Genomic DNA, 27,520 nt, shown 5'->3' with positions numbered 1-27,520 from the left:
CTGAGTTCCAACAATGCTGATGTGCAAAACCAGGCTACAGAGCTCAGGCTCTAACTTGCTGAGATGACTCTAGGTGCCGGCCATTTGAAGGTCCCAGGCAGACACACAGGTCAGGGAGTAAAGACAATCTGCTTCCCCTAAGCTCTGTCTGGCACACGCATCCATAGTTTGTGTGCAGTAGCTAGAGGCCCATCATTCTCTCTCTCCTTGCAAATAAATAAATAAAAATTCAAAACATTTATTTTATTTCATTTTTATTAATTTATTTGAGACACAGAAAGACAGACAGGAGGGAGGGGGGAGTAGTGTGAGAGAAAGAATGGGCACACTAAGGCCTCTAGCCACTGCAAATGAACTCCAGACGCATGTGCCACCATCTACATATGGCTTTGGTGGGACCTGGAGAATGGAACCTGGGTCTTTAGGCTTCACAGGCAAGCACTAAGCCATCTCTCCAGCCCTCAAAACATTTTTTAAAGAGTGAGATTTAAGTTGGTGCAGTGGCACTCATCTGTAGCTCCAACTACTCAGAAAACTGAGATTTTGGTTGAGCCAGGAGTTAAGGCCAGCCTGGATAACAAACAAAAAATATATCCTTAGAGTTGCTGTTGCATATGAACTCTAGCAAGGAGATTATGGATGAGCTAAGCTTGGTTCTACTCTGCTGATTTGGCTCATCTCTATGCAGGCCATGGAGGCAATGGGTGACCACAGTCTGCCTAATGGCCTGGCACACTCTGTTATGATTTCTCCTGCAGTGTTCATGAGTAGGTCTTGCAAGAAGCTCTTAAGAGACATTTCATAGTCCTGCTTGTGAGAAACTACTGCCATACAGTTTTCAAACCTCCTTCTCCAAAGTCAAAGTTGAGTGCAGGATTGTTTCCTTCTCTTCTCCTTCCCCTCCAGCAAGGATACAGCTGTGCGCTCCTATGAAGTCTATGGCCAACTCTATAGGAAGTGGTCTATAGGTCAAGGGACTGCTTGCCAAGAGAAGGTAGGCAAGATAGACCCTTGTAACAGGCCACTAAGAGGATTTCTACTCCTGAGAAAGTAGGAGCCACTAAAGAGTAGAGTTGTGAGCCCAGAAGTGACATGACCTGGGTCACGGTGTTGAAAGAAGATAGTAAAATCTAAATCCATGGCATATGTATGTAATTCCCGTGCTCAGAAAGCAGAAGCAGGAGTGCCACAAACTCAGGCTATCCTAGGCTACGAAGTGAGATTCAAGCCAATCAGGACTACACAGCAAGACTCCGTCTAATACAACAATAAAAGAAAATACATGCGCTCTGTTTTCTTTAAGAACCATCACATAGGGCTGGGGAGATGACTCCGTGGTTAAAGGTGCTTGCTTGCAAAACCTGCCCTTAAGAGAGAGAGATTCTCCCGTACCCACCTAAAGCCAGATACAAAGTGCATCTGCAGCAGCAAGAAGCCCTGGTGAGACAGACACAGACACATACACACTAAAAAAAAAAAAAAAAAAAGGTCAGGGTGGCACACACCTTTAATCCCAGCACTCAGGAGGCACAGGGAGGAGGATTTCCATGAGTTCAAGGCCACTCTGAGACTACATAGTGAATTCCAGGTCATTTGGGCCAGAGACCCTACCCTCGAAAAACTATTATATATATATATATACATATATATACATATATATACATATATATATATATACATACATATATATATATATATGTATGTGTGTATATATGCATGTGTGTGTATATATATAAAGAAGCCATCATATGAATGGCAGATATTGTTGCAGTTTTTATTAAAGTGTTTAATAAAGTTTCTGTTTTGATTCGCTTTCTCTGCGGCTGTTCACTGGGACAGACAGTCCATTCAAACATCCGCACTCCCAGGATCACTTTCTCTTGGATTCTTTTCGGGACTCCCCCCAGGAGTCATCCACGGGCGGCTTCGAGCTCCTTGGACGCCAGGGGCCGCTCTTGCACCTCGGTCAACCCGTGCCCGGTGGCGCTGGGATCACAGCGGCTCCCCAGTCCACAATCCTGGACTGCCGGGCTGGCGCGGCCCTAGGCGGCTGGACCCTCCTCATGGAGCCTGAGTCCCGCGCCCTGCACTCAGCCTCTCACCTAAGGTGTGCCACCCAACCGCACCAATGGGACGCCAGGCCTCCCAGTGACCCGCTAGCTCCTACGCCCCCTCCCTCCCTGCCAGACCCCTCCTCTTCCTTTCCGTCCTCTGGTCGGCCCCGCCAGGGCAGTGACCCGCCCCTCCTCTCCCCCTCCCTTTCCTTCCCTCTCCGCGCCCCCTCGGCTCGGGAACCTTCTGTAGTGGACGAGTTCGTCTCCCTCGGCGCCTCCTCCCAGCGCCGCCGGGGCTGGACGCCCGCCTGCCCCGCCCAGCGCCCTCCTCCTAGGCCGCCGGCCCGTCCTCCTTCCCGCCCCTGCCCACGCCACTCGGGGACTGCGGGCTTCGCGGGCGCGCTCGGCCGGCGCGGAGCGGGCTCGGCGTCCAGCGGTCGGCGCGTCCCGAGCGCACGTCCAGGCCCGCCGCTCCGCGATGGCGCCGGCCCCGCTGCGCCTGCTGCTGCTGGGGCTCTGGCTGCCCGCGCCCGGGAGAGGTGAGTGCGGGCGGCCCGGCCGGGCTGGGGGTGCCGGCGTGCTGCCCCGCTGCGGGGCACGTTTGCTCACTTCTGCCCCCTCACCGCAGCCGTCGAGGAGAGCGGAGCCGGCGAGCCACGTCCCCTCCCTGTGGCTCCTCCAGCGAGCCGTGGGCTGGACCGAGGGCTCCCGGGCTGGCTCGTGGGTTCACGTCCCAGCTGCAGCCCTATGGGTGGGCACCGAGGGCTCCCAGGCTGGCCCGTGGGTTCACGTCCCAGATGCAGCCCTATGGGTGGGCACCTAGGGCTCCCAGGCTGGCCCGTGGGTTCACGTCTCAGATGCAGCCCCACGGGTGGACACCGAGGACTCAGATTTGCTCGTGGGTTCGCGTCCCAGAGCAGCCCCATGGGTGGGCACCGGGGACTCGCAGGCTGGCTCTTGGGTGCACGTCTCAGCTGCAGCCCCACGGGTGGGCATAGATGGCTCTCCGTCGCCGCTGAGTGTTTCAAATGCTGAAGTTTTGTGCTGTAGGGAGCACAGGACGCGAGTCTACGGTGGAAGCTCCAAGCATTTTCCCGACTGTGTTGTGGGGCTGGACCTCGCTTTGGCGTGATTTCTTTACGCTAGACACCCGGTCTTCCCGGGGCCCGTGCGCAGCTAACCTGCGAGCTGCTGCAGGAGTTGGTTCCGTCGTTCCGGGGTCCATGGACCCTGGCTGGGCTTATCTGGCGGAACGACTGTGTTCTGGCTGTGGGCTCTGGTGCGAAACCTTGTGGCCCTCCTTTGCAGGGATCCCTTGTGTGGACCTGGAAAACTGGGAGCAGTGCTTTCACCCCTGTTGCGGCCTCGCAGCATCTACTGTTTGGACAGAGGGTTTTTTTAGGTCCTGCCAAATGTCACGGGCTTTTCAATATGAGACAGTAGATTGGATAAGCGCAGACAAGTGAGGCAGGTTCTATTGTGCAGTAACAGCTTGGGGGAGGGTGACCACAGATTTCCGGGGAGATCACTGAGGCACCACTTCTGGAAGCTGGAAGTAACTTGTTGCCAGGCTTTACCCACAGAAAAACAGGAGAGGCAGGGAGCCCGCTGAATAAACCCAACTTCTCTAAAAGGAACTCCCCATCTCATTTGAAATTCATTGTCTCTTTTGATCTTGAGCATGGTTTACTAGCATTCACGGAGTGTTCAAATCCCCCCCCCCCCCACCCCCGTCTCTCTCTAGCCCAAGCTGGCCTGGAATTCACTATGAAGTCTCAGGCTGGCCTCAAACTCACAGCCATCCTACCTCTGCCTCCCCAGTGTTGGGATTAAAGGCGTGTGCCACCACCCGCGTGAAGAACTGGAAAGTTCCATTGACAGTCTAGCAAGTAACTTCGTGTTATCTTTCAGGCTTTCCTTTGAAATCTTGTTTGCTCAAATGAAAAATTCTTAAGGAATGCGTTCCCTTTTTGGACATTAAATTATGTGAGCAACACATAATTTCTCTGGTGTGGTGATGCATGCCTTTTAGTCCAGGCAGAGAGAGGTAGGAGGATCACTGTGAGTTCGAGGCCATCCTGTAAGACTGAATAGTGAATTCTAGGTCAGCCTGGGCTGCAGCGAGCCCCTACCTCGCAAAACAAGCAAACAAAATGTGAGCAATTTATAATTTGAGGAACATAGCAATTTTAAACAAACATCAAGAGCCCAAGCCAAGCATTGAGCTGAGGCAGTTCTGGTTTGGTTCTGGTCTCAGTTCTGTTCTCCTCGCCCATGGCCAAATCCTCAGCTTGTCTGCCAGATCCACTCCTTATGAACTGCTGCAAATCTTTGTATTTTGCTGCTAGTGGCGGCTGGCCATAAATATTCTTGGAGGAGTGAATGTGGTAAATATGGGGAGAGTATCAGAAACTTCAGTTGTCATATAAGATATTTAAACATTGGATGCTTTATTTTCTAACTTTAAAAAGCCATGACAAAGAAGTTTTGTAGCTGACAATCAGACATAGACAGATAATCATAGGTCTTTTAGAATGCTCCCACAGGGAGAACGAACAGTTTCCCCATTTTTCTTCTACCTTTTGCTTTTTTTTTTTTTTTTTTTTTTGGTTTTTCAAGGTAGGGTCTCACTGTAGCTCAGGCTGACCTGGAATTCTCTATGTAGTCTCAGGGTGGCCTCGAACTTATGGTGATCTTCCTACCTCTGCCTCCTGAGTGCTAGGATTAAAGGCGTGTGCCACCCCGCCCCGCTATCTACCTTTTGCTTTTTATCTTAAAGTTTCTCTGTGAGATGTCTGAGTATTTCGGTTTACCTTATGAAAAGGGCGAGGTGACGGTGATGATGGGTCCTGAGGCTCAAGCTCAGGGCCTGTCACTTACTAGGCAAGTGCTCTTCCACTGAAGGATACTCCCAACCTCAGGCTGGGAATCCATCAGCAGAATTACAATAGAAAGAAGAATGCTGGTGGGAGAAATAAACCTAGAAATTGGATTCTGTCTTCTTTTAAGATTTTCCTGTTGTAGATCATAGGTCTTAACAGGTTGCTGAGCAGACAGAAGATTTAAAGTGTGAATGTGTATAGTCTTCAGTATAGAGGAATGGATACATAAATTAAATTAAATATTTATTCCCCCCACCTCCAAACATTGTCTTCCTCATAAAGGTAAGCTACTCTGAACTGGTGCCAGCCAGGGTATTATAAAGCTTTCCAACCTTTCCTTTCTGCTCACAGTGAGCAGCAAAAGAAAGCATGAGGTGGCTTTAAGGGGGACCAAGGGGAGAATGAAGGAGCTGTAAGTGGAGCATTCAGAAGACTTAGGCTGTGACTGAGATGTGTAAAACCTTAGAGCAAGTTTGACTTTTAAAGAATTGAGCATTAGCTTTTATCTCTGAAATGGATATTATAAACATGTATTCCAGTGTACTTAGAAGCATCCTGCCAGGGACAATTCTAAGTGGTCCTGTTGCTTATGGACTTTATTACTGTGGCCTCAAATGCTTTTTGGAGGTAAACAGGGTATATTTAAATAAATGAACAAGTTTTTAAAGTTCTTTAAGGTGCTGAGTAGGGTGTGTGTGTGTGTGTGTGTGTGTGGTGTATGCACATGTATGTGCAGATGCACTTATATGCAAGTGTGCATTCAGAGGCCAGAGGTCTGAGATCCTGAGGTGTCTTCCTCTGACATTCATCTGCATGTTTTCTTGAGACAGGGTCTCTTAGTAAATCTGAAGCTACTGTTTTTCTGTCAGACTGGCTGACCAGTAAGCCCTAGGGATTTTCCAGTCTTCACTCCCCACAGGACTAGGATTGTGGCCAAATAGGACAGGTATGTGTGGCCAAACATCCAGCCCCCAAATCTTCCTGTTTAGTGTTTGTTTTTTTTTTTTAAAGCAGAGTCTCACTCTAGCCCGGGCTGACCTGGAACTCATTTTGTAGTCCACTGGCTTCCAACTCAGAGTGATCCTCCTACCTAAGCCTCCACATTCAGCTTCCAAATCTTGCCACCATGCTCAGGAAGGGTCTCTCTCTAGCCCAGGCTGACTTGGAATTCCCTATGTAGTCTGAGAGTGGCCTCAAACTCAGCAATCCTCCTACCTCTGCCTCCCAAGTGCTGGGATTAAAGGAGTGCACCACCATGCCTGGCTAAAATCTTGCGTTTTGAAACAACTTCTAGAAACTCCTGGGAGAAGAGCTGATGACTTGGGAATAGGTATTAAGGCTGAGCTGGGCCCTGCCCACTTCCCACAGAACAGTAAAAATGAGATTTTCCAAAATCTGCCTGCATGTGTTGTTCCCTTGTAAAACTGTTCAATGGCTTTCCTTTCCTTATCAGATCTCCAGATTTTACAAAACCTCCCCTTCCCTCTTTGACTCATTTCTGGTCATTTCCCCCTGTGCTGCTGCTTTGGCACCTGTGTGCCCTCTTCCAGTTCTGGAACCACCTTTGTGGTCACTGTTCCTGGCTGGAATATTTGCCCCTAAATCTTGGCATATTAGTTCCTAAGCTTCCTTTGGGTTTTAGCACAGATGTTCTGGTAACACTCCTTCCTTTAACCATTGAGGCACCAATTTTCAGTTATCTGCTCTTCCCTTTGTATTTTCTTTTCTGGTAATACTTATCAATCTTCCTTCCTTCCTTCCTTCCTTCCTTCCTTCCTTCCTTCCTTCCTTCCTTCCTTCCTTCCTTCCTTCCTTCCTTCCTTCCTTCCTCTGTCTCTCTTTCTTAGCCCAGGCTGTCCTGTTATTCAGACTCACTTTGTATTCCCAAGTTGGCCTTGAACTCACAGTGATCCTTCCACCTCTGCCTCCCCTGGGTTAGGATTAAAAGCATGTGCCACCACATCTGGCCATATTCTTTTCTGTGTGTGTGTGTGTGTGTGTGTGTGTGTGTGTGTGTTTATTTTTCTTTTTTTTAATCTACATATATATTTTTAAAATTTATTTAATTGAGAGCAACAGAGAGAGTAAGAACAACGGGGGGTGGGGGGGTGGGGAGGGGGAGGGAATGGGCGCGCCAGGGCCTCCAACCACTGCAAACAAACTCCAGACGAGTGCGCCCCCTTGTGCATCTGGCTAACGTGGGTCCTGGGGAATCGAGCCTCGAACCAACCGGGGTCCTTAGGCTTCACAGGCAAGCGCTTAACCGCTAAGCCATCTCTCCAGCCCTTAATGTACATATATTTTTATTGACAACTTCTATACTTACAGACAACACACCATGGTATTTTCCTCCCCTCCCTGCCCCTCCCCCACTTTCCCTTTCATAACTCTGCTCTCCGTCATATCCCCTCTCTCTCTCCATTGGTTGCTCTTTTAATTTGATGTCATCGTCTTTTTCTGCTATTATGAGGGTCTTGTGTAGGTATTGCTAGGCACTGCAAGGTCTTGGATATTGAGGCCAAATTGTGTCTTGACAGTTGTATGTAAGGAGCGGTACACTTCCTTTGGCTCTTACGGTCTTTCTGCCACCTCTTCTGCAATGGACCCTGAGCCTTGGAGGATGTGAGATGTTTCAGTGCTGGACAGTCCTCCATCCCTTCTTCTTAGCATTATGTTGCCTTTTGGGTCATCACAGAGAAAAGAAGAAGCTTCTGTAATCAGAAGTGAGAATAGCATTAATATATGCATATGAACATTAAGTGTAGTGCTTTCAGGGCAGTGTGTGTGTGGATAGAATGCAAAACCCAACCTGGGATGAGCATGTGGCTCAGTGGTAGAGCCCTTGACTAGACCTTGAATCAGTCCGCAACACAGTAAGCATCTGCACGTGGCCTTAAGTCCTCTTTCCACACCCATCCCTGGCTACTGGCAACCCCAGAAGTATAGTTGCTAGTGCTCTTACCCTTGTGCCTGATTTGTAGAAAATCTTTAATACTGTGGCACCAAAAAGGTTTTGTTACAGGAAAAGTGAAGAATTTTTTTTAAATTAATTTTTGTGTGTTTATTTTTCTTTTAAAATATAAATATATTTTTATTGACTTATATACTTACAGATAACAAACCATGGTATTTCCTTCCCCTCCCCCACTTTCTCCTTCATAACTCTGCTCTCCATCATATCCCTGTGTGTGTGTGTGTGTGTGTGTGTGTGTGTGTGTGTGTCAGAGGACAACATTGGGTGTTGGTTCTCTCCTTCCACCTTATTTGGAACAGGGTCTCTATTGTTGCCACTGGGAAAGCCAGTTTAGCCTAGCTTCTGAATTCTTCTGGTTCCTCCTCCCATTCCTTTAGATGTGTTGGAATTACATATGCGTGCACTACTTTGCATCCAGCTTTATGTGGTGCTGGATTGACCTCAGTTTAGCAGCTTGTGGAGCATGTGCCTTTAAGCACTGAGCCATCTCACCAGCCAGAGGATGTTTTAAAAGGCAGATTTTTGGACCATATCAGCCACAAACGTATTTTATATTCTCCCACTTACTCCAAAGTGGAAAAGAAAAGTCAAAAACTGATTTTTTAAAAAAGTTAAAAACATAGTTTTAACAGCTCCCTGACAGGGGCAAGTTGCCGTGAGTTCCTTGACTTTGTACTGTGATCACTAGTTTACTCTTTTTTTTTATTTCCCCAAGGTAGGGTCTCACTCTAGTTCAGGCTGACCTATATTTCACTATGTAGTCTCAGGGTGGCCTTGAACTCATGGCGATCCTCCTACCTCTGCCTCCCGAGTGCTGGGGTTAAAGGCATGCACCACCACGCCCGGCTAATTTACTCTTTTTAGAATTTTTTTTTATTATTATTAAAGAAAAAGGAGAGAGAGAGATAGAGAGAGGGAGGGAGAAAGAATGGCTTTACCAGGGCCATTAGCCACTGCAAATGAACTCCAGATGCATGCGCATCTTGTGTATCTGGTTTACATGGATACTGGAGAATCGAACCTGGGTCCATAGGCTTCACAGGCAAGAGCCTTAACCACTAAGCCATCTCTTCAGCCTGTCTCGTTTACTCGTTTTTTTTTTTTTTTTTTTTTTTTTTTGGTTTTTCAAGGTAGGGTCTCACTCTGGCTCAGGCTGACTTGGAATTCACTATGTAGTCTCAGGATGGCCTTGAACTCTCGGTGATCCTCCTACCTCTGCCTCCCGAGTGCTGGGATTAAAGGCGTGCGCCACCACGCCTGGCTTCGTTTACTCTTAACCCAAAACACACACATGGGTCTGGGTTTTGGAGGAAGGTAAGTACTATAAAAACTGACAAAGAGGAGTCAGGTGTGGTGGCGCACACCTTTAACCTCAGCACTCAGGAAGCAGAGGTAGGAGGATCACCTTGAGTTTGAGGCCACCCTGAGACTACATAGTGAATTCCAGGTCAGCCTGGGCTAGAGTGAGACCCTACCTCAAAAAACCAACCAAACAAGAAACTGACAAGCAGGATTGAGCATGTGTGGTTCTTGGACTGGATTGAAAGCAGGGCTGGACGTTACGGGCCTTGTGGAGGTGGTTAGCAGTCAGTCCCCAGTTCTTCTTTGGTCTCATTTCTATGTTATAGTAATGTTGAGAAAAATGACATGCACTAGTAGCACGCAGAAGGTGCTCAGCAGTTATTAGCCAGGATTACCAGTGGTGCCCATTGTACTTCCACGTTCAAATTTGGGGCAGGCAGTTGTTTTTTTCTAGGCAAAATGGGTTGAGTGGGGGTGTTCTTGTGTTACTGAAGTGCTTCATAAATATAACCTTGAAATATTTGGGCTGGAGCTGTATTTCAGTTGGTGGAGTGCTTGCCTGAAGCCCTGGGTTCGATCCCCAGCACTGCATAAATCTGGTTGTGATCATGTACACCTGGAATCCCAGAACTTGGGATGTGGAAGGAGAAGGATCAAAAGCTCATGGTCATCTTTGGCTACATAGTAAATTTGAAGCCTATCTGGGTGCATGAAACTCTGTCTCAAAAATCCAAGTATGAGGTACGAGGACAGATTTGGGGGTCTGTCCTCTCCTGCTCCAGCCCTTGGCACTGGGGCCGTGAGGTGTCCACTCTGAGTGCCTCAATGTTTTGCTGCAGCTCTTTAGGATTTTGTTTTCAGTAGTTCTGCCAACAAAGCCAGCCCAGTACCAGGCTTTCCCTGGAGACACTGGCACCCCACATCCACCTTTCCTGTGGAGTACAGGCTTGACATTGTACAGGAATAACTTCCTGTCATGTGCCTCACAGGAAGGTATAAAAATGAGGCTGGCTTTTCCCACATAACGACTCCAAAGTGGGTGTGCGGGTGTTTTGTTTTCGTATTTGTTTGGGCTTGGGCTTTTTGAGTGGCTGCATCTTTTCCTTTCTAGCAGCTCTACCGTCGTGTCCAAATAGGTGTTTGGCTGCCTTGGAGTGACCATGAGCAATGCTTTGCAGCAAGAATCTGTGCACAGGGTGGCCTGTGGGGAGTGGAACCAGATGCATTCGTGACTCTCATGCCTGCTGCATGAGACCTCTGGTACCCGAGCAAGCTTCAGCTCCTCTTCTTCTCACCCTTTGGCCATTTGCCAACCCCTGTTCTGAGGTAAACTTGTACCTATGGTTACCCTTTCTTGCTGCTGCCCTCCTTCGTCAAGCTGAAAATGCTGCAAATGCAGCCGGGGAGGGGTGGAAAACTCCACTAGGAAACGTGACCCTGCTCTGGAGAACGAGAACACTGTCTTGGTGTGAGCTCTCATGCTCCTTCTCTGAACCCTGGCTGCTGAGCGTGGTGGGATGTTCTTAACCACACAAGAGCCTTTCCAGTTTTGAGGGTGCACTCTTGGCCCCAGTAGCACCTTGGGCGGCTGGAAGCCTGTCATCCCCACTCCCTAGAATGCCTGTTAGACCACAGGACCCATTGACTGTTGTGCTGGGTGAAGCCTTGAGCTCCCTATCCAGGTCCCCACTTCAGGCTTCAATGTCATCCCCCCTCCCCTGAGGTAGGGCCTCACTCTAGCTCAGGCTGACTTGGACTTCACTGTGTAGTCTCAGGATGGCCTCAAGTTCATGGTGATCTTCCTACCTTTGCCTCCCAAGTGCTGGCATTAAAGGCGTGTGCTACCATGCCTGGCTGGTTTTGTTTTTTTTTAATTTATTTACTTATTTTGAAAGAGAAAGAAAAAGAATGGGCACACCAGGGTCTGCAGCCACTGCAAACTGAACTTCAGATGCATGCACCACCTTGTGCATCTGGCTTATGTGGGAGGAATAGAATCTAGGTCCTTGGGCTTCTCAGGCGAGCATCTTAACCGCTAAGCCATCTCTCCAGCCCTCAGTGTTTTAAACTAACAATGGAAAGAAGGGTGCTTATGTCTTGCAGATTTCATCAAGAAGCCTATACTCAACTCTGAGATGTACGATTCCTTCCTTCTTGCCCATGTGTCTGCCATCTTTCACTGAGTGTGTCTTGAGTGTGACAAAGGGACAGAAGGGGTAGAGGTAGAAAAAGAAAGTAAACACATGTGCTGGCTTAATAGTAGGACAAGGTCACATATGAGAAGTTTTGCACTAAAAGCTGAGAAAAGTCCAGAGGTGTATTTTCGGAGAAAGTCTGTCTTATTTCATAAGCTCATAGATGGATATTTTTGACAGTCCATTTCTTGCTTGTATGTTACTCTGAACTTAGTTTCTTCCAAACATTTCTCAGTTGGTTCCTTCAGGGGTGCTGTCTAGTGTCAGGAGGTGAGCCGTGGCTCCAGTAAGATGTTCCAAACAGAGCCGTCGTCCTGAAGGAGGCCATCCTCAGCTCGTAGCTCTCAGGTGGGCACAACCAAGCAAATCCCTTTTCTGTGTAAACTGCCTGTACTCTGGTGCTCCAGTTACTTCAGCATTCAGGGACCATCGCTCTCTAGGATCTGCCTTAGCTATGCTCTGGCCTCATTAGACACACAAAGGAAAGCCTTGTTTGTTTTGGAGAAAGGGTTGTTTTGCTATCTTTAAGCCTTAGGGGGCTTCTTGTTAAAGCTACTAGCAGCAGACAGGCCTCAGTACAGCTTTGAAAATGATCATTTTCACAAGTAAGAACAGGCTCTTTGTGGAGTATCTTAGGCCGCAGACTCACACTGTTTCAGCACTGCTCAGTGGACTCCCCAAGAGATAATACTGTTCCTGGCTGCCCAGCGTTTCTTGTATCTGGAGGCTGGTTTTCCACTGGTGCTGTGGATGGCCTGCAGCCTCCCTTCACACAGGAAGTGAAACAAAGCCTGATAGCCTTTTTACTCCTCTGCTATATGACCTAAAGTTGTGTGGATGAAGCCATATTCTCTGAAAGTTTTGGAGCCAGGAAAAAGGGAAGTTCATTAATTTAGGTTTAGTCTAAACAAACAAACAACATTTTGAGCCACCAAAGAGATAAATTCTTTTTCCTATTAACTTGCAGAGATATGGGGGTTGTGATTCCATTTCCTTCTAAAATTAATCAGGCATGGTAGTGCCTGCCTTTAATTCCAGCAATCAGGAGGCTTAGGTAGGAGGATTGCTACAGGTTTGAGGCCAGGCTGGGGCTACAGACTTAGTTCCAGGGTGAGACTCTACCTCAAAAATCAACCAAAAAATAAAATAAAATTTGAAGTCCCCATTTGTCAACTGGCAGAATAGATAGATGATTCTGGGCAGAAAATGAATCTCTCGGAAGAAGGAAAAAAACAGATGGAATACTTTAAGACCCTATTGCTAAAGACTCCACATACTTGTGCTGCAAAGTCATTGAGAAATCCTGCTAGAGCTGAGCTGAAAACCTCCTCTGTGTAGACCAGCTGATAGAAAGCTGGAAAAAGCTATGCTACATGTAGTTCCATGGGAGAGAGATAGAGAAATCATCAGTGGTGATAAACAATTGTGGACATTGCAAGCCTTAAATTTGGCCAATCAGGCCAGATGAGCTAATGGGTGCAATAGTGGCATGTCTGTTATGGTGGAAACCAACTGCTCTCTAATTGGACTGAATGTCTGCTCCATGGGAAGGAATACATGCCTGATACTGAAAACCTATAATGGGGGAAGTCATGAGCCCTAGAGATGCAACATCTGCTTATGTCTGGCTACATGCATATACTATGCTCACCAAACTGCCCAGTAAACACTCCTCTTAATGCTCATACCCATATATTAATGATACTCTCACTTTTGGTTAGAGAACCTTCTCTTTTCAGATGGTGATGACCTTGGGATGACTCAAAAGGCACCATAGTGCTGAAAAGAAGTGACAGAGGAGTGCTCAGCACTGAAAAATCTCTATCACACCTTCCAAGGCTCAGGGTGCATTGTGGAAGAGGTGGCGGAAAGAATGTAAGAGCCAAAGGAAGGGTAGGACTGCTTGCAATGCAGTCTTCCAGACTGGCCTGGATGGCCTGGATATCCATGACCTCGCAGTGCCTGACACTACCTACACGAGACCTTCATGATAGGAGGGAAAGATCATGACGTCAAAATGAAAGAGAGACTGATTGAGAGGGGAGGGGACATGATGGAGAGTGGAGTTGCAAGGGGAAGTGGGAGGTCTCATGTGGTAGTCTCTTTTCTGGAGACAGCTGCCATTCTTACTGCTTGGACTGTTTGTGCCCTCCGTGCTGAGTGAAGTAGCCCCCCAGCTTTGTTTGGGGCAGTGGAAGCAAAGAGGCGTCTTCCTGAGAATACTGAACTCTTAAAATAGTCTGGGAGTATGAGTGGCAGGGAGAACCCTGGGGATGAGGTGGGGAATGTCTCTAGGGAAAACTAGAATCTCCATGGTTTGGGGAGAATGACTGTCATTTCCAGTTCATTCAACATTATGATATAATATTTGGAAATTAGAATGAATGTTTTGTAATAGAGATTGCCAAATGCAAAATGATCTGAATATTTTGGCTGAAGAATAAGGAGAAAAAGGCAGCTGAGGCAGAGGCTGTCACCAGAAACAAATGCTTTAAATATGCCTACAAAGCTTTTTCAAAACCCAGAAGTCTAGACCCAGCCCAAGACCTATGGACTCAACCTTTAAGGGCGTGGCCCTGCCTTGTCTGGCCATTCTGGGTCACTTCTCTAATTGCATTCCACAGAGCCAGTATGTCTGATGTCCTTTCCTCTGTCTACCCCATAGGAGGGTGTGGATCAGAACCTGGTCATCAAGAAAGTTGTGCTTATCCAAGGAATGTGGCAAGTTTTACACCACAGTGAGAACTGTGAGCTGGATACTTCCTCAGGCCAACTGCCATAATGGTACCTGCAAAAGGAACAAAAGTACAGCTTCTCAGCTGCTGTCTCAAGTAGGTGGGACAACCACCAAGTGCTGAGGCCGTCCTCTTTTTACCATCTCATATTTTTTTTTGCCTATTCTTTAGTCTTTGTACCCAAATATTGTTACAAATATTTGTAATATACAAAAGGATATCACAGGAAGTAAAACTCACCTATGTCCTAATCCTCTTAGCACAAGAGGTCAGACATTAGCTGTACCCATGAAGCCCCATATTGCTCCGCTCGTGGCCTCATCCTCTTGCTTCCCCACATTGCTGTTGTACTTCCCATGCATGCTTGTGTTCTTTTTCTCATGTTTCTAATACTATAGTGTTGCTTAGCACTGTGTCAGTTGAGGACTTTTATTTATTAAGTTGAAAGAGAGAGAGAGAATCAGACAGGCAGATAGAGAGAGGATGGTCAGTTGAGGTTTACACATTTGGTTTTATACAACAGAAAGGCTCACTGTGGTTGGTTAACTAAGGGCAGGGTATTTCCTCATCTAAGAAGTAGCTTGAAGGCAAGCGGACTGGGATGAGACAGTGGCTCTATGGTGGTGTCGGGCTCCTGGCTCTTTACTCAGCCATCATTACAGTTCTGGTGTCTCCATGTGGTTGCTGCATCTCCAGGCTTTCCATTTGTATTCCAGACAAAAAGAAACGAGCAGGACCCAGGACAGTGTCCTACCTGTCTAGCTGAGACTGACTTTTTTTTTTTTTTTTTTTTTTTAATCAAGAAGGTGAAATCTTTCTGTGAAGCTCCCCACTGTGGACTTTTGCTTACATTTTCTTGGTGACCCCCAAGCTGCAAAAAAGACTGGCCAGTTCTGTGTTAGGCATCTCGCTGCCCTTGATAATCGAGGGCCCCATTTCTGGGAAGAAAGAGGAATAAGTGTTGAGCAGTACACTAGGGCACTTGCAATATGCATCCTTCACACTTTTATATAAAGGACTGTGTGGTGGTTTGATTCAGAAGCCACCCCCCCCCCCCATAAACTTAGGTGTTCTGAATGCTAGGTTCCCAGCTGATAGAGATTTGGGAATTAATACCTCCTGGAGGCAGTGTATTGTTGGGGGTGGGCTTATGGGTGTTATAGCCAGTTTCCACATGCCAGTGTTTGGCATACTCTCCTGTTCCTGTGGTTCACTTTATATGGGCCAGGAGGTGATGTCTACCCTCTGCTCATGCCATCATTTTCCCCTGCCCTCATGGAGCTTCCCCTCAAGCCTATAAGCCAAAAGAAACCTCTTTTTCCCACAAGCTGCTCTTGGTTGGGTGATTTCTACCAGCAATGCAAACCTGACTGTACCAGTAAAGTGGTACTGGGGCGTGGGGTTGCTGCTAGACACCAGACTGTGTAGCTTTGGCCTTTTGGAGCTGGTTTACAAGAGGAATGTGGAAGGATTTGAAACTTTGGCCCAAGAGATGCCTTGCAGTGCTGTAAGTACAGCTTGATTGACTGTTCTGGTCAGAGCTGCAAGACCTGAAGGCAGGAAGAAGTATGGACTGTGAGGTTTGGCTTATAAGGGCGAGAAAGAGCTTTGCTTGGACTGGGCTAGCAGTATGTGTGAAAAGCTTGCTGTTATGCCCTTGTCCTGAGAAGTCGTGCAGGGTTGCTTTGTATAGAAATGAACTGGTGCGAGCAGAGGGATATGGCATAGAAAAAATGGAAATCTTTGGGCCTAAACGACTACTTGTTCACCTGCAAATTGTTTGAGATATTACAACCTTTGAGATTGGGCCAGCTGATCTGCACTAGGGCAACAGGAAGAATGTAGACTATTTTGAAGGGGCCTGAGTGCTCAAGGAGTGTCCTGTTCTTCAAAGTCTGCTTTATTCTTCCCTGGGTTAACAAATTGTCACCCTACCTGGTATTGTGGAGTATAAGAAATGCAGGAAAGAGAGGGTCATTGAGTTTGCAACATGGTCTTGTGTTTTGGAAATGGCCATGGGCAGTGTGAAGCAGGTTTGCTGGATGCCTGCATAGAGACCCATGGGGCCATGAGGATGAACCATGGATTGCAGTGGAGACCCAGTGGAGATGCCGGGACCATGAGATGGCTGCCAAGGAGAGCTACTGGCCCCGGTGAAGTTTTCCAGGACTGTGAGTAGCCTAGCTGGAGGGGCGGAATTGGAATGCCAGAGACTTGTTGCTGGTTAGAATTATTGGACTTGTCACTGGCTGGAGTTGTTGGACTTGAAACTACAGTTTGATGTTTGCTGTGATTGTTTTAAATCTTGTATTGGTTGAATATTTCTTTGCTATGCCTAATGCCATCTTTTGCAGTGTGAATGTTTATTGTATGTCATTATGGGTTTTTTGAGGATTTTTTTGAGATTATTTTTTAAAATTTTATTTATTTATTTATTTGAGAGCAACAGACACAGAGAGAAACAGGCAGAAAGAGAGAGAGAGAGAGAGAGAGAGAGAGAGAGAGAGAGAGAGAGAGAGGGAGAAAGAGAGAGAGAGAATGGGCACGCCAGGGCTTTCAGCCACTGCAAACAAACTTCAGATGCATGTGCCCCCTTGTGCATCTGGCTAACGTGGGCCCTGGGGAATTGAGCCTCGAACTGAGTTCCTTAGGCTTCACAGGCAAGCGCTTTACCACTAAGCCATCTCTCCAGCCCAAGGTTATTTTTTGATATTATGACTCAGTTAAAAGATCTTGGATTATGGGGATGTATGAACATCTTTGAGATTGATAAAAACTGTGGCGACTTTTGAAGTTGGACTGAATGTATTGCATTTTACATCATGTATAGTTATCAGTTTATGGGGGCTAGGGGTGGAATGTGGTGGTTTGATTCAGATGTCACCCATAAACTTAGGTATTCTGAATGCTAGGTTCCTGGCTGATGGAGATTTGGTAACTAACGCCTCCTGGAGAGAGTGTACTATTGGGGGTCGGCTTATGGGTGTTATAACTAGTTTCCCCTTGTCAGGGCATGTCATACTCTCCTGTTCCTGTCGTCTACCTTATGTGAGCCAGGGGGTGATATCCACCTCTGCTCATGACATCATTTTCCCCTTCCATCGTGGAGCTTCCCCTATAAGTCAAAATAAACCTCTTTTTCCCACAAGCTGCTTTTGGTTGGGTGATTTCTACCAGCAATGTGAACCTGACTGCAACAGGCTGCTTTCTTCAAGTTGCTTGTTGGCTCATGTTCGTTTCATCTGAATTAAACCCCAGTTTATGTATTTCATAGGCAAAGATATGACATAATGTGCACCACAGATGCACACAGGAGATGTCAGGTGTTCTCCTCTGTAGGCCAGGCTGGCCTCAGTCTCAGACTGATTCTCCTACCTCAGTCTTCCAAATGCTGGGATTGTAGACATTAGCCACCACACCTGGTTTTCATTTATTTCTTATATTATTCCTTCTAGTTGTTGTACGTTTGCTTTGCTCTTTTTCTGTAGTTTGAGCTTAGACAAGTGACTGGAAACTTTCTTCTTCTTTAATGTATTCATTTAGTACTATAACTTCCCCCAGCCCTGTTTTCCTAGGTTTAGTACTGTGTTTTCCCCTAGTCCTGCTTAGCTGGGTTTAGTGCTGTAACTCCCCACCCCCACTGGCACTGTTTACCTGTGTCCCATAAGTTTTACGGTGTTAAATATTCAGTATGATTCTTTTTCTTTCCCTTGAGACTTATTCCTTGACTCTTAGGTTATTCAAATGTCTTGTGTGTAAGTCTTAAAGAATTTCTAGTAACTCTTTCATTGTTAATTTCTGGTAACTTCAGCTGGATATGGTTGTGTTACACCTTTAATCTCAGTACTTGGGAGGCTGAGGTTGAAAGATTGTTATGAATTTGAGGCAAGCTTGGGTTGCAGGACGAGTTCCAGGTCAGCCTAGGCTACAGTGAGACTGTATCAAAAAGAAAAAAGATTCTGCTGTTTCTGCTGTTTTCAGGGAACATAAACTATATGATTTTAGTTCTTTTCAATTGGTTGAGGTTTTATGGCCCAAAATATAGTTTATCTTTATTGATGCCCTATGGTCATTCAGAAAGAATGTATGTTCCATTTTGGGGTGGAGTGTTCTATAAATGTAGATTAGAATATTTTCATTACCCATGCTGTTGCGTTCTTCCATATTATATACTGTCAGGTCATTCTGTCTTGTGGAGAGAGGTGTTACACTTTCCAACTTTTTTCAGGTCTCTCCATTTTTGCTTTACGTACTTTCTAACTCTTTGCCTTGGATGCACAGTCATTTACATCTCCTGAAAGGTATAGATTACTGACTTTTCTTATTGTGCTGACAAAATATCTGATAGAAGCAAGTTAAGGGAGGACAGATATATTTTATTTTATTTTATTTTATTTTTGGTTTTTCAAGATAGGGCCTCACTTGTATCCCAGGCTGACCAGGAATTCACTATATGGTCTCAGGCTTGCCGGAAACTCATAGCGATCCTCCTACCTCTGCCTCCTGAGTGCTGGGATTAAAGGTGTGTGCCACCATGCCTGGCACAGATTTATTTGGACTCTCAGTTTTATAAAAAATTCAGTTCATTATGTTAGGAAAGGCAGGATGGAGCAGTGCTGTCAATTGGCAGTGGGAAATGTGAGGCAGAATGGCTGTTCATATCCTGCGAGATCAAGAAGCAGAGGAGAGTGGAACCAGGCCCAAGTATGATCTTCAAAGTTCTATCTCTAGTGAACCACTTCCACCAGCCAGAACCCACCTCCTAAAAGCTCCACATCTTTCAAAATATCACCTCATGTTGGGGATGGAGTACTGAAACATGAGCCTGTGGAGAATGTGGTGGTCATTGTTGTCAACTTAATAGGATCTAGAATCACCTAGGAGACAAATCCCTAAGCATGTCTGTGAAGGAGTTTATAGATTGGCTTAACTGAGGTGGAAGGACCCACCTTCATTCTGGGTGGCACCATTCCATGGGCTGAGGTACCACGTTAACTAAAACAAGAGAAAGCAAGTTGGTCATCAACATTCATCTCTCTTTGCTTTCTGACAGCCTATGCAGTGTGACCAGCTGCTGGATCCTCTCCAACTGTATGCCCAAATAAACCCATTCTCCCAAGTTGCTTTTTTTCCCAGTATTTTGTTGCAGGAACAAGGATAGTAATGAATGCAGGGGACATTTTTTATTCAAACCATAAAAGGGCAGAAGACTAAGAGTTTCACTTACCTCTGGTGGTATGAATGGCAGTGGGTCATGGTACTTTCTAGGTGGCTTGCTGCAGTAAGCCAGTTTACTGGCTATAAGCTTTCTGTTTGGGCCACTATCTCTGCTCCCTTAGAGACTTTATAGGTTTTTTTTTTTTTGTTTGTATTTTTTTTGGTTGGGGTGCTTTTTTTGGAAATGGAAGAAATTGCTCATATCTTCAGCTCTAAAACTAGAACATATTGGGCAAAAAGGAAAACCAGTTGTTCTTTTCCTCAGGTCCCTAGCCAATCTGCTTTCTTTTTTCTACCTTTCAAATATTTATTCATTTGTTCTTGTGAGGTAGTATCTTACTCTATCTCAAGCTGACCTGAGACTAACTCCGTAGCTCTAAGCTGCCTTTGAACTCATGGCAAGTCTCCTACCTCAGCCTGTGGAGTGCTAGGACTAAAGGTGTGCACCACTATGATCAACTAAAAGATTAAAAAAAAAAAAAAACTATTGTAAAATACATTAAAATGCAGCTGGGAAAATGGCTTGGCCCTTGCACTTGCTTGCAAAACCTGCCAATCTAGGCTCATCCAGGCATCCAGACACACAAAAAAAATGGCACAAGTGTCTGGTGTTGGTTTGCAGTAGCAAGAGACCTTGGCATGCTCATACATACACATGTGCAAATAAATTAATAAAATTTAAAGAAATAGTTTTCTTCATTTCTTTGCAAGAGAGAGAGAGAAACAGAAAGAAGAAATGGGCACACCAAGACCTCTTGTCAGTGCAAATGAACTCCAGATGCATGTGCTACTTTGTGCATCTGTCTTTACATGGGTCCTGGGGAGTCGGACCCAGGCCATTAGACTTTGCAAGCCAACACCTTAACTGCTGAGCCCTCTCTCCAGAAGATTATTATCATTTTAGCCATGTTTAAGTACATAGTTCAGTGAATCTAAATTCACTTATCATCTTGTGCAACATTTACCACCATCTGCTTGCAGAAGTCCTTTCCTCTTGTAAATCAGAACTTCTAACCCATTAGGTCACTTTTTTTCTGCTCTGCCCAGACCCTGCTGACCATCTTGACTGCTTTAAGTCTTTCAGAGTTTTAAAAACTATTTGTTTTATGTAATGTCCAGAATTCTTAATTATAATAAAAATAGGCAAAGATCCATCTGCTGTTTTTGAAGCAGGTGCTTTGCTTTCTGTCCTGCAGGAAGGATCTTAACAGAGTATTCTTGCTAAGGTCTTTAGTCTTCTAGAGATAGCCATATTTTATATGGAACTTATTATTTTCTTGGAAAGATGGCTTTTTAGTAATAGGTATTCAGTTCTCTGTGGGCTGGAGTTTATGTTTGGGGCAGCTGTTTAGGGGCTGAGAGCCTTGTGAACCCACATCTGGGCCTTTGGGAGAATCCACTTCAGACCTTCCCGTGAGGAATGCTATTTCATGACCCTGAACAGAAAGTGTTACCTCAAAGTCTTTCTGAGACAGTTGGCAAGCTGCCGAAGGGGAAAGAGAAGGCCAACTCTTGGTTAAATAAACACTGTGTTCACATTTCACTGTGAGGGCTTGAATGGCTAAGTCAGCACAATCAGTTCCGTATGTTTGGCATGGCTAGTCCAGGCATGACTGGTGGCACTTCTGAAACAAGACGGATCACATGTTGGTGTTGTGGAAATAATCACCACTGTTCATTGCATGTCTGCACGTGCCAGATACTACACCGTGTTTTACCTCAGCTCTTGCTCCTGCTTCTGAGATGGTGACGTCTCTCTTTATCCACAGATGAGGAGACAGTCTTGGATGGTCAAGTGACTTGCATAAGGTCATTTGGCCACCCCACAGTTAGTGTGGGGTTAAATTTACCCCTGTGACTCCAGAGCCTTTGTTTTCACCACATCTCTCCAACTACCAAGGCACCCTAGTCAGAATCAGGCCTTCTGCCGGGGAATTCTTGACGTTAATGTGAGCCTCCCCATCTGTTCCCTAAAGCAGGGCCCTGTGCCTGGGCACAGAGCAGAATCACCAGAGGAGGGATTTGAAAACCTAGGCGCCCAAACTGTACCCCAGGTCATTAAGCTGAAGTTCTAGATGGGACCCAGGCAACAAATGTCTAAAAGCTTTTCCTGGAAGAAGACTAGAATGTGTGTCACAGGGCTTGAGAATGATAGGTTGCTTGTCCTGGTCACATTGATGCCTCTTAACAGAAGGGACATGAAGGTGTGTGCTTGGGAAGCTGCTATTACAGAAGGCTTCTGTTGAGAAAAAACTGAATATTCAGGTCAAAAAGTGGGAGACAAAAAAATATATAAATAAGTGGGAAAAAGTGGGAGGAGCTGGAGAGAAGGCTTGGTGATTAAGCTGTTTGTCTCTGAAGCCTAAGGGTCCAGGTTCAATTCCCCAGTACCCGTGTAAGCCAGATGCACAAGGTGGCACATGCGTCTGGAGTTTGTTTGCAGTGGCTAGAGGCCCTGGTGAACCCATTGTCTGTATCTCTATCTATCTCTCTCTGTTAAATAAATAAATAAATAAAATATTTTTTTTTAAGTGTGGAAGACAGAGTCTAAGGGCTTGTTGTGGGTTCCGAGCCAGCTTGTGCTGTAGCTGTTCTCTCTCTGCTGTGGGTGGGTGATGAGGTGAGCCAGCTTCCTCCACCATGATGAAGGGCACTGGGCACCTGAAACAAATCCTTTCCTCTCATTAAAAATAATAATAATAATAACATGGGAGACAGATTGGAGGCATCATGAGGGACCATCTAAAGCCTTTTGGTGAACACATTGCTCTTTTTTTATTTTCACAATTTTTATTAACATTTTCCATAATTATGAAAAAATATCCCATGGTAATACCTCCCCCCCACCGCACTTTCCCCTTTGAAATTCCATTCTTCATCATATTACCTCCCCATCTCAATCATTGTACTTACATATACACAATACCAACCTATTAAGCACATTGCTCTTTTAAAAAATGTTTTTGTTCCTTCAGCCAAAAGGAAAGTGCAAGGTGGGATAGTAGGAAAGTCACCCTAATAAGCCCTTTGTGTTTTGGTCAGAAACTGGGGTTCTTTAGACCCTCCAAGCCACTGCTGGGGTCCCCATTTGTCCCCCTAGACCTACTCGGCACCCTGTTCTGAGCCCAGGAAGCAGACCTGTGGCCAGAACTGTCAACAGTGAGCTCCTTGAAGCTCTGGATCTAGCTGGTTTTATAAGCCACATAATTGCCACTTATCTGAAAATTAAGGGTTAACTGTGGCCTGCTTGCCATTTGGCAACCCTCTGTTGACTGGAATCCATGTGAAAATCTGGCTCCAACACAGGTCACTTCATTTCCTGCCCACTGTGCAGACAGCTCTAGGCTATCATGGGGGCTTTTTGCCTCCTGGTGCACTATAGCTGTGACCTCTTGTGGCACAGAGGCCCCTGGCCACTTAGGCTACTTACTCCCCTTCCTTTCCACTAAGCTCCAGCCCCATCCCTCCAGCACTGACTCCAGGTCAGGGGCTCTGTCTGCAGAGCATTGCCAGGCATTGTGCACTTATACATAGGAGAGACCCAGAGTCTTTCATCCCACAAGTAGTTTCTTTCTTTTTAGCTTTTCCCAAGTGGTCTGAGGGCATTTCTATAGCAAAGTTAATGATTGTCATGTACAGTATAGGACTGGTCAAACAGGTCAAGTGATTCATGGTTGAAGGTTGTATTTTTCCTGCCATTCGCTATTCATTGTGTGTGTGTGTGTGTGTGTGTGTGTGTGTGTGTGTGTGTGTGTGTAGCTGTGTGCACATTTGGGCAGAGGGAAGAAGAGTGTCCTCCTCTACTGCCCTTCTGCCTTATATCCCTGAGACAGAGTCTCTCTGAGCCTAGAGCTACCCATTTTTGATTAAGTTGGCTGGTCAGGGACCCCCGACTGTCCTGTCTCCCGCCTCAATACTGGGTTTTTAGGCATGTGCAGTCATGCCCAGCTTTTTATGTGGGTGCTGGAGATGGAATTCAGGAGATGGAATTTGTGCAGCAAGCACTCTTACCCACAGAGAAATTTCCCTAGCCACTATCCCCTTTCCTTCCTTCCTTCCTTCCTTCCTTCCTTCCTTCCTTCCTTCCTTCCTTCCTTCCTTCCTTCCTTCCTTCCTTCCCTCCCTCCCTCCCTCCCTCCCTCCCTCCCTCCCTCCCTTCCTTCTTTTTTTGTTTTTGTTTTTTTTTGTTTTTGTTTTTCGAGGTAGGGTCTCACGCTAGCTCACTATGTAGTCTCAGGGTGGCCTTGAACTCACAGCGATCCTCCTACCTCTGTCTCCCGAGTGCTGGGATTAAAGGCGTGCGCCACCACGCCCGGCTCCTTCCTTCTTTTTATTTGACAGAGAAAGAGGGAGAGAGAGTGAAAGAATGGGCTTGCCAGGGCCTCCAGCCACTGCAAAGGAACTCCAGATGCATGTACCCCTTGTGCATCTGGCTAACATGAGTCCTGGGGAATCGAACCTAGGTCCTTTGGCTTTGCAGGCAAACACCTTAACCACTAAGCCACCCCTCCAGCCCACTTTTTTTTTTTTTGGAGGGGGACAGGGGTCTCAGGTATCCAAGGTTAGCTTTGAACTTGCTATGTGGCCAAGGATGACCTTGAACTTCTGATCTTCCTGTCTTCACCTCCTTAGTGCTAGGACTACAGGCAGGCTCCACCACCCATGGTTTATATGGTTCTGGGCTCCATGCATACTAGGCAAGCACTCTCCCATCAGAGCTGTCTATAGTGCCAGCCCCACAAAACTACCATTTATGGTCTCATAAAGTCAAACTATACTAAGTTGAAAAATTCTGTTTTTCTTGTTAATGTGGTAACAGGGAAGCTACTAAGGTACACGATGCAAATGTCACCCTGTGGGTGCGCACAACACAGTGGGGCTCATTGATCTAGTTTCTGCTCTTTACTCCTGAGGAGAGCAGGGAGGGAAAACAGGGGTGCAGCCTTTCTGGTTACCACAGATTTGCTCCAGAAGGAGGCCTTCCTGGCAAGATGCTTTGTAGCACATCCCACCTGCCATACGGAGGCCACTGAAAGCATGCAAAGGCACAGTCCATCGCCCTGCAGCCCAGTCCTCTCCATCTGCCCCTGCACACCCTCAATGCTTAGTGGAGTGGGAAGCAAAGGACCCCCAGGACCTCCAGAGTGAGTCATCATAGTCTCGTTGGGTCTCCTGTCAGGCTGGACTTCAGAGAGAAAGAGAAAGCAAGCTGAGAAAGAGGAGCGAGAGGAGAGGCAGCAGGTCCTCCAATGTGACACCCAGTCTTGCTCTTCCTCCACCCTCTGGCCCACGGGCTACTTCACCTTACAAGACCCAAGAACTGTGAAGCAGGCAGATAGTACCTAACGCCCAAGGGTGGGAGGAACAGCAGCCTGGATCCTGAAGGGCTGCCACCCTGTCTAGTTTTCTGCTTATAACTTGAGGGACTTCAAACACAGAGAAGCTGCTTCCTGCTGCCTGAGCCACTGCTATGGGACCCGCAATGTAAGTTTCCTTTCCCCACCTTCGACTGTGGTCACTGGGCTTCATGAAAATTAAAGGGAGCTTGTGTGGAGAAAGACTTGTGGAGCCCAACCCTACAGAACCGGGATTCTGAACAGTCAAAAGCTCTCTGGCACAACAACCCCAAAGTATGCTTTCACTCCAGCTCATGGCTGGCAGTGATGTTGCCTCAGTGTCCCCATTCCCATGTATTGGACCTAGTGAACACCACTGAGTAGTCTCAGAGTTTATTTGCCCAAGATGTCAGCAGCTCCCACTTCAAGTAGTCACCAGAGTTCAAAGGAAAGCCAACAAAAGCCATCTTAGCCAGTGTGTGGACCATGCTGGTCAGCTGCTGCTTCCCAAATGGGCAGTCTTCCTCTCACTCTGTTAACAGCGTGTTCACTTAGATGTTTGGCTCATTTAAAGCCAAAGGTTATAACGACCCCAAATTGCAGTCAGAGGTTATCTTGCAAGGTTGAGATTCAAAATAGGTTTCCATTTTGTATTATATTGCTTTAATGTGTGACTCTTTTCTCTACTTACCTACCTTCCTTCCTTCCTTTCTTCTCTTTTCTTTTCTTTTTTCTTTTTTTTTTTTTTTCAAGGCTGGCTCTCACTATCACCCAGGCTGACCAGGAACTCACTCTGTAGCCCAAGCTGGATTTGAATCACAGTGATCCTTCTACTTCAGCCTTATGAGTGCTAGAATTAACAGATTTGAGGACTAAAGCCAGCACCACATGTCTGGCCATGAATTCTTTTTATTTATTTTTTGAACAACAAACTTGCATTACTGTTAAATTAGAGGATCTCAATGTTACTAAGCAAATCAAACAAACCAAAGGTAGTGTATTTGTTTTCTTCACTCCCACATTTTGCCTTCTCAGAAAATGAGATATATTTAGAGGGACAAAAACCTCTGACTCCTGAGTTCTATGGAGCTTGATGAATAGAAAGGACCAGAACTATCTTTGCCCAGTGGGCTGTAGATATGGGGTTTGATTTTCCTTGGAGTTTACTCTTCTCTGCTTAGTAAGCCATCAGTGGGAAGGTGGAAACTGTTGTCTCTCTGATGGGTAGATAAGGGAACTCCCAGTAATTGCCTTCCTGGCATTGGCTCCTTCCCAAGTGCTCTAGTTTGAATCCCAAGGCCACACTTCTCTCATTGCTCTGTCTGTGTGCGCACATGCTGCTGCAGTGCACTTGCAGCCAGAGGTTGTCGTCAGGTGTCTTCCTCAATCACTTGCTGCCTTGTTTTTGAGATAGGGTCTCGCTGAACCTAGATCTCACAAATTGGGCAAGACAAGCTAGCCATGTCTCTCTGTCCCTGTCACTGGCACATGCTGTGGCACCCAGCTTTACTGTGGGTACCGGGGATCTGAACTCAGGTCCTTATGCTTGCATAGCAGGCACTTTACCTACTGAGCTATCTGCTCTGACCCCATGGTTCTTTGTTCATGTGTGTACGTGTATGGCATGCGTACAATACTTTGAGATACTGCTTCCGGAGACCCAGCCCCATCTAAGAAGCAATAGTGAATGTGAAGGCTTTGAAGCTGCACAGACAAATAGAGCAGCCTTGAGGAGTATGCAGGCATGAACCAAACAGCCAGTACATTCATGGCCACAAAGAGCACACCAAGCCAGAGCAAGATAGGGGAGCTGGGCACAGAGGAGGAGCTACACGGAGCATTGGCCCACCTTTGAATGCTTCATATGCATGTATTCAGGGACAGAAGAAGCATCACTTCCCTAGGAGCCCCTGATCTCCGCTCCCTGCTCCCTGGAATAAACTAATGCTCTTTTTTTTCTTTTTCTTTTTTCACTTTTTGAGATACGTTCTCACGCTAGCCCAGGCTGACCTGGAATTCACTATGTACTCTTGGTCTGGCCTCGAACTCACAGTGCTCCTCCCACCTCTACCTCCAGAGTTCTGGGAGAAAGGCCTGTGCCACCACACTTGGCCCCATTGCTCTCATCATGCATGGCATTTTGATTTGTCTGGTGAATGGGCTCAAGGCCTCCCCCTGCTAACCTTTGTAGCCTTTCGTCCCTCTCACACCCTTGGAGACCTCAGGGGAAGGAAAAACAGTGAGCTTTTCATAGGTTCTTACATTGAATTGCTTGCTCTCTACCTGGCAGCCATCCTAATTCCCAGGGATGCCCTTCCCAAAGGCAGAACCCTGAGAATTGACTCCAGTGCTGAGAGAACCTGGAGCAGTTCTGGAATGGTCAAAGGCTGCCCTGTGAGGGTGGTGATGGTCAGGTCACAGCCACAGCTGAGGGACTGACGTGAGTCTGTAGTCTGCAGTGATATGGCAGGGTGGAAGAGACAAGGAGTAATTCCTAAGTTACCTCCCTACTACCTTCAGACCCCTTGTTTCTATCAACTGAGTACTGAATATTAATACCAACAGTTAGTTCTTATTGATCTGAAATTCAGGCTGAACTGTGTGCCCTGTGTTCTTACTGACCAACCCTGGCTTAACCCTAAACAGGGACCATGCTACTCCTTGCCGTACGCACACAGGAGCCCAGCAGGGTGTGACATCCTGAGAAAGGCAGGAGGAGCAGCCCTCCCAGCACTAATGGAGACCCTCTGTGTACCCCAAGACAAAGCCATAGCATAAATTGCTAGGAATATGTTTCTCTTCCATACCTGCCACATCCACTCACT

At 46.5% G+C, this 27,520-nt stretch overlaps 1 protein-coding gene across 1 annotated transcript in view; it reads left to right on the top strand.

The window, feature by feature from the left end:
• The first annotated feature begins 2,520 nt into the window (after positions 1-2,520).
• Mertk (MER proto-oncogene, tyrosine kinase) overlaps positions 2,521-27,520 on the top strand; it is a 136,734-nt gene continuing 111,734 nt past the window's right edge. The window contains exon 1 of the mRNA XM_045147566.1: positions 2,521-2,593. Within this exon, the coding sequence (XP_045003501.1) occupies positions 2,533-2,593 (61 nt within the window). The 5' untranslated portion in view covers positions 2,521-2,532. The remainder of the gene's footprint in view (positions 2,594-27,520) is intronic.

This window comes from Jaculus jaculus, chromosome 4, assembly GCF_020740685.1.
Source record: "Jaculus jaculus isolate mJacJac1 chromosome 4, mJacJac1.mat.Y.cur, whole genome shotgun sequence".
Lineage (NCBI taxonomy): Eukaryota > Metazoa > Chordata > Mammalia > Rodentia > Dipodidae > Jaculus > Jaculus jaculus.
This window is presented reverse-complemented; position numbering and strand designations above follow the sequence as displayed.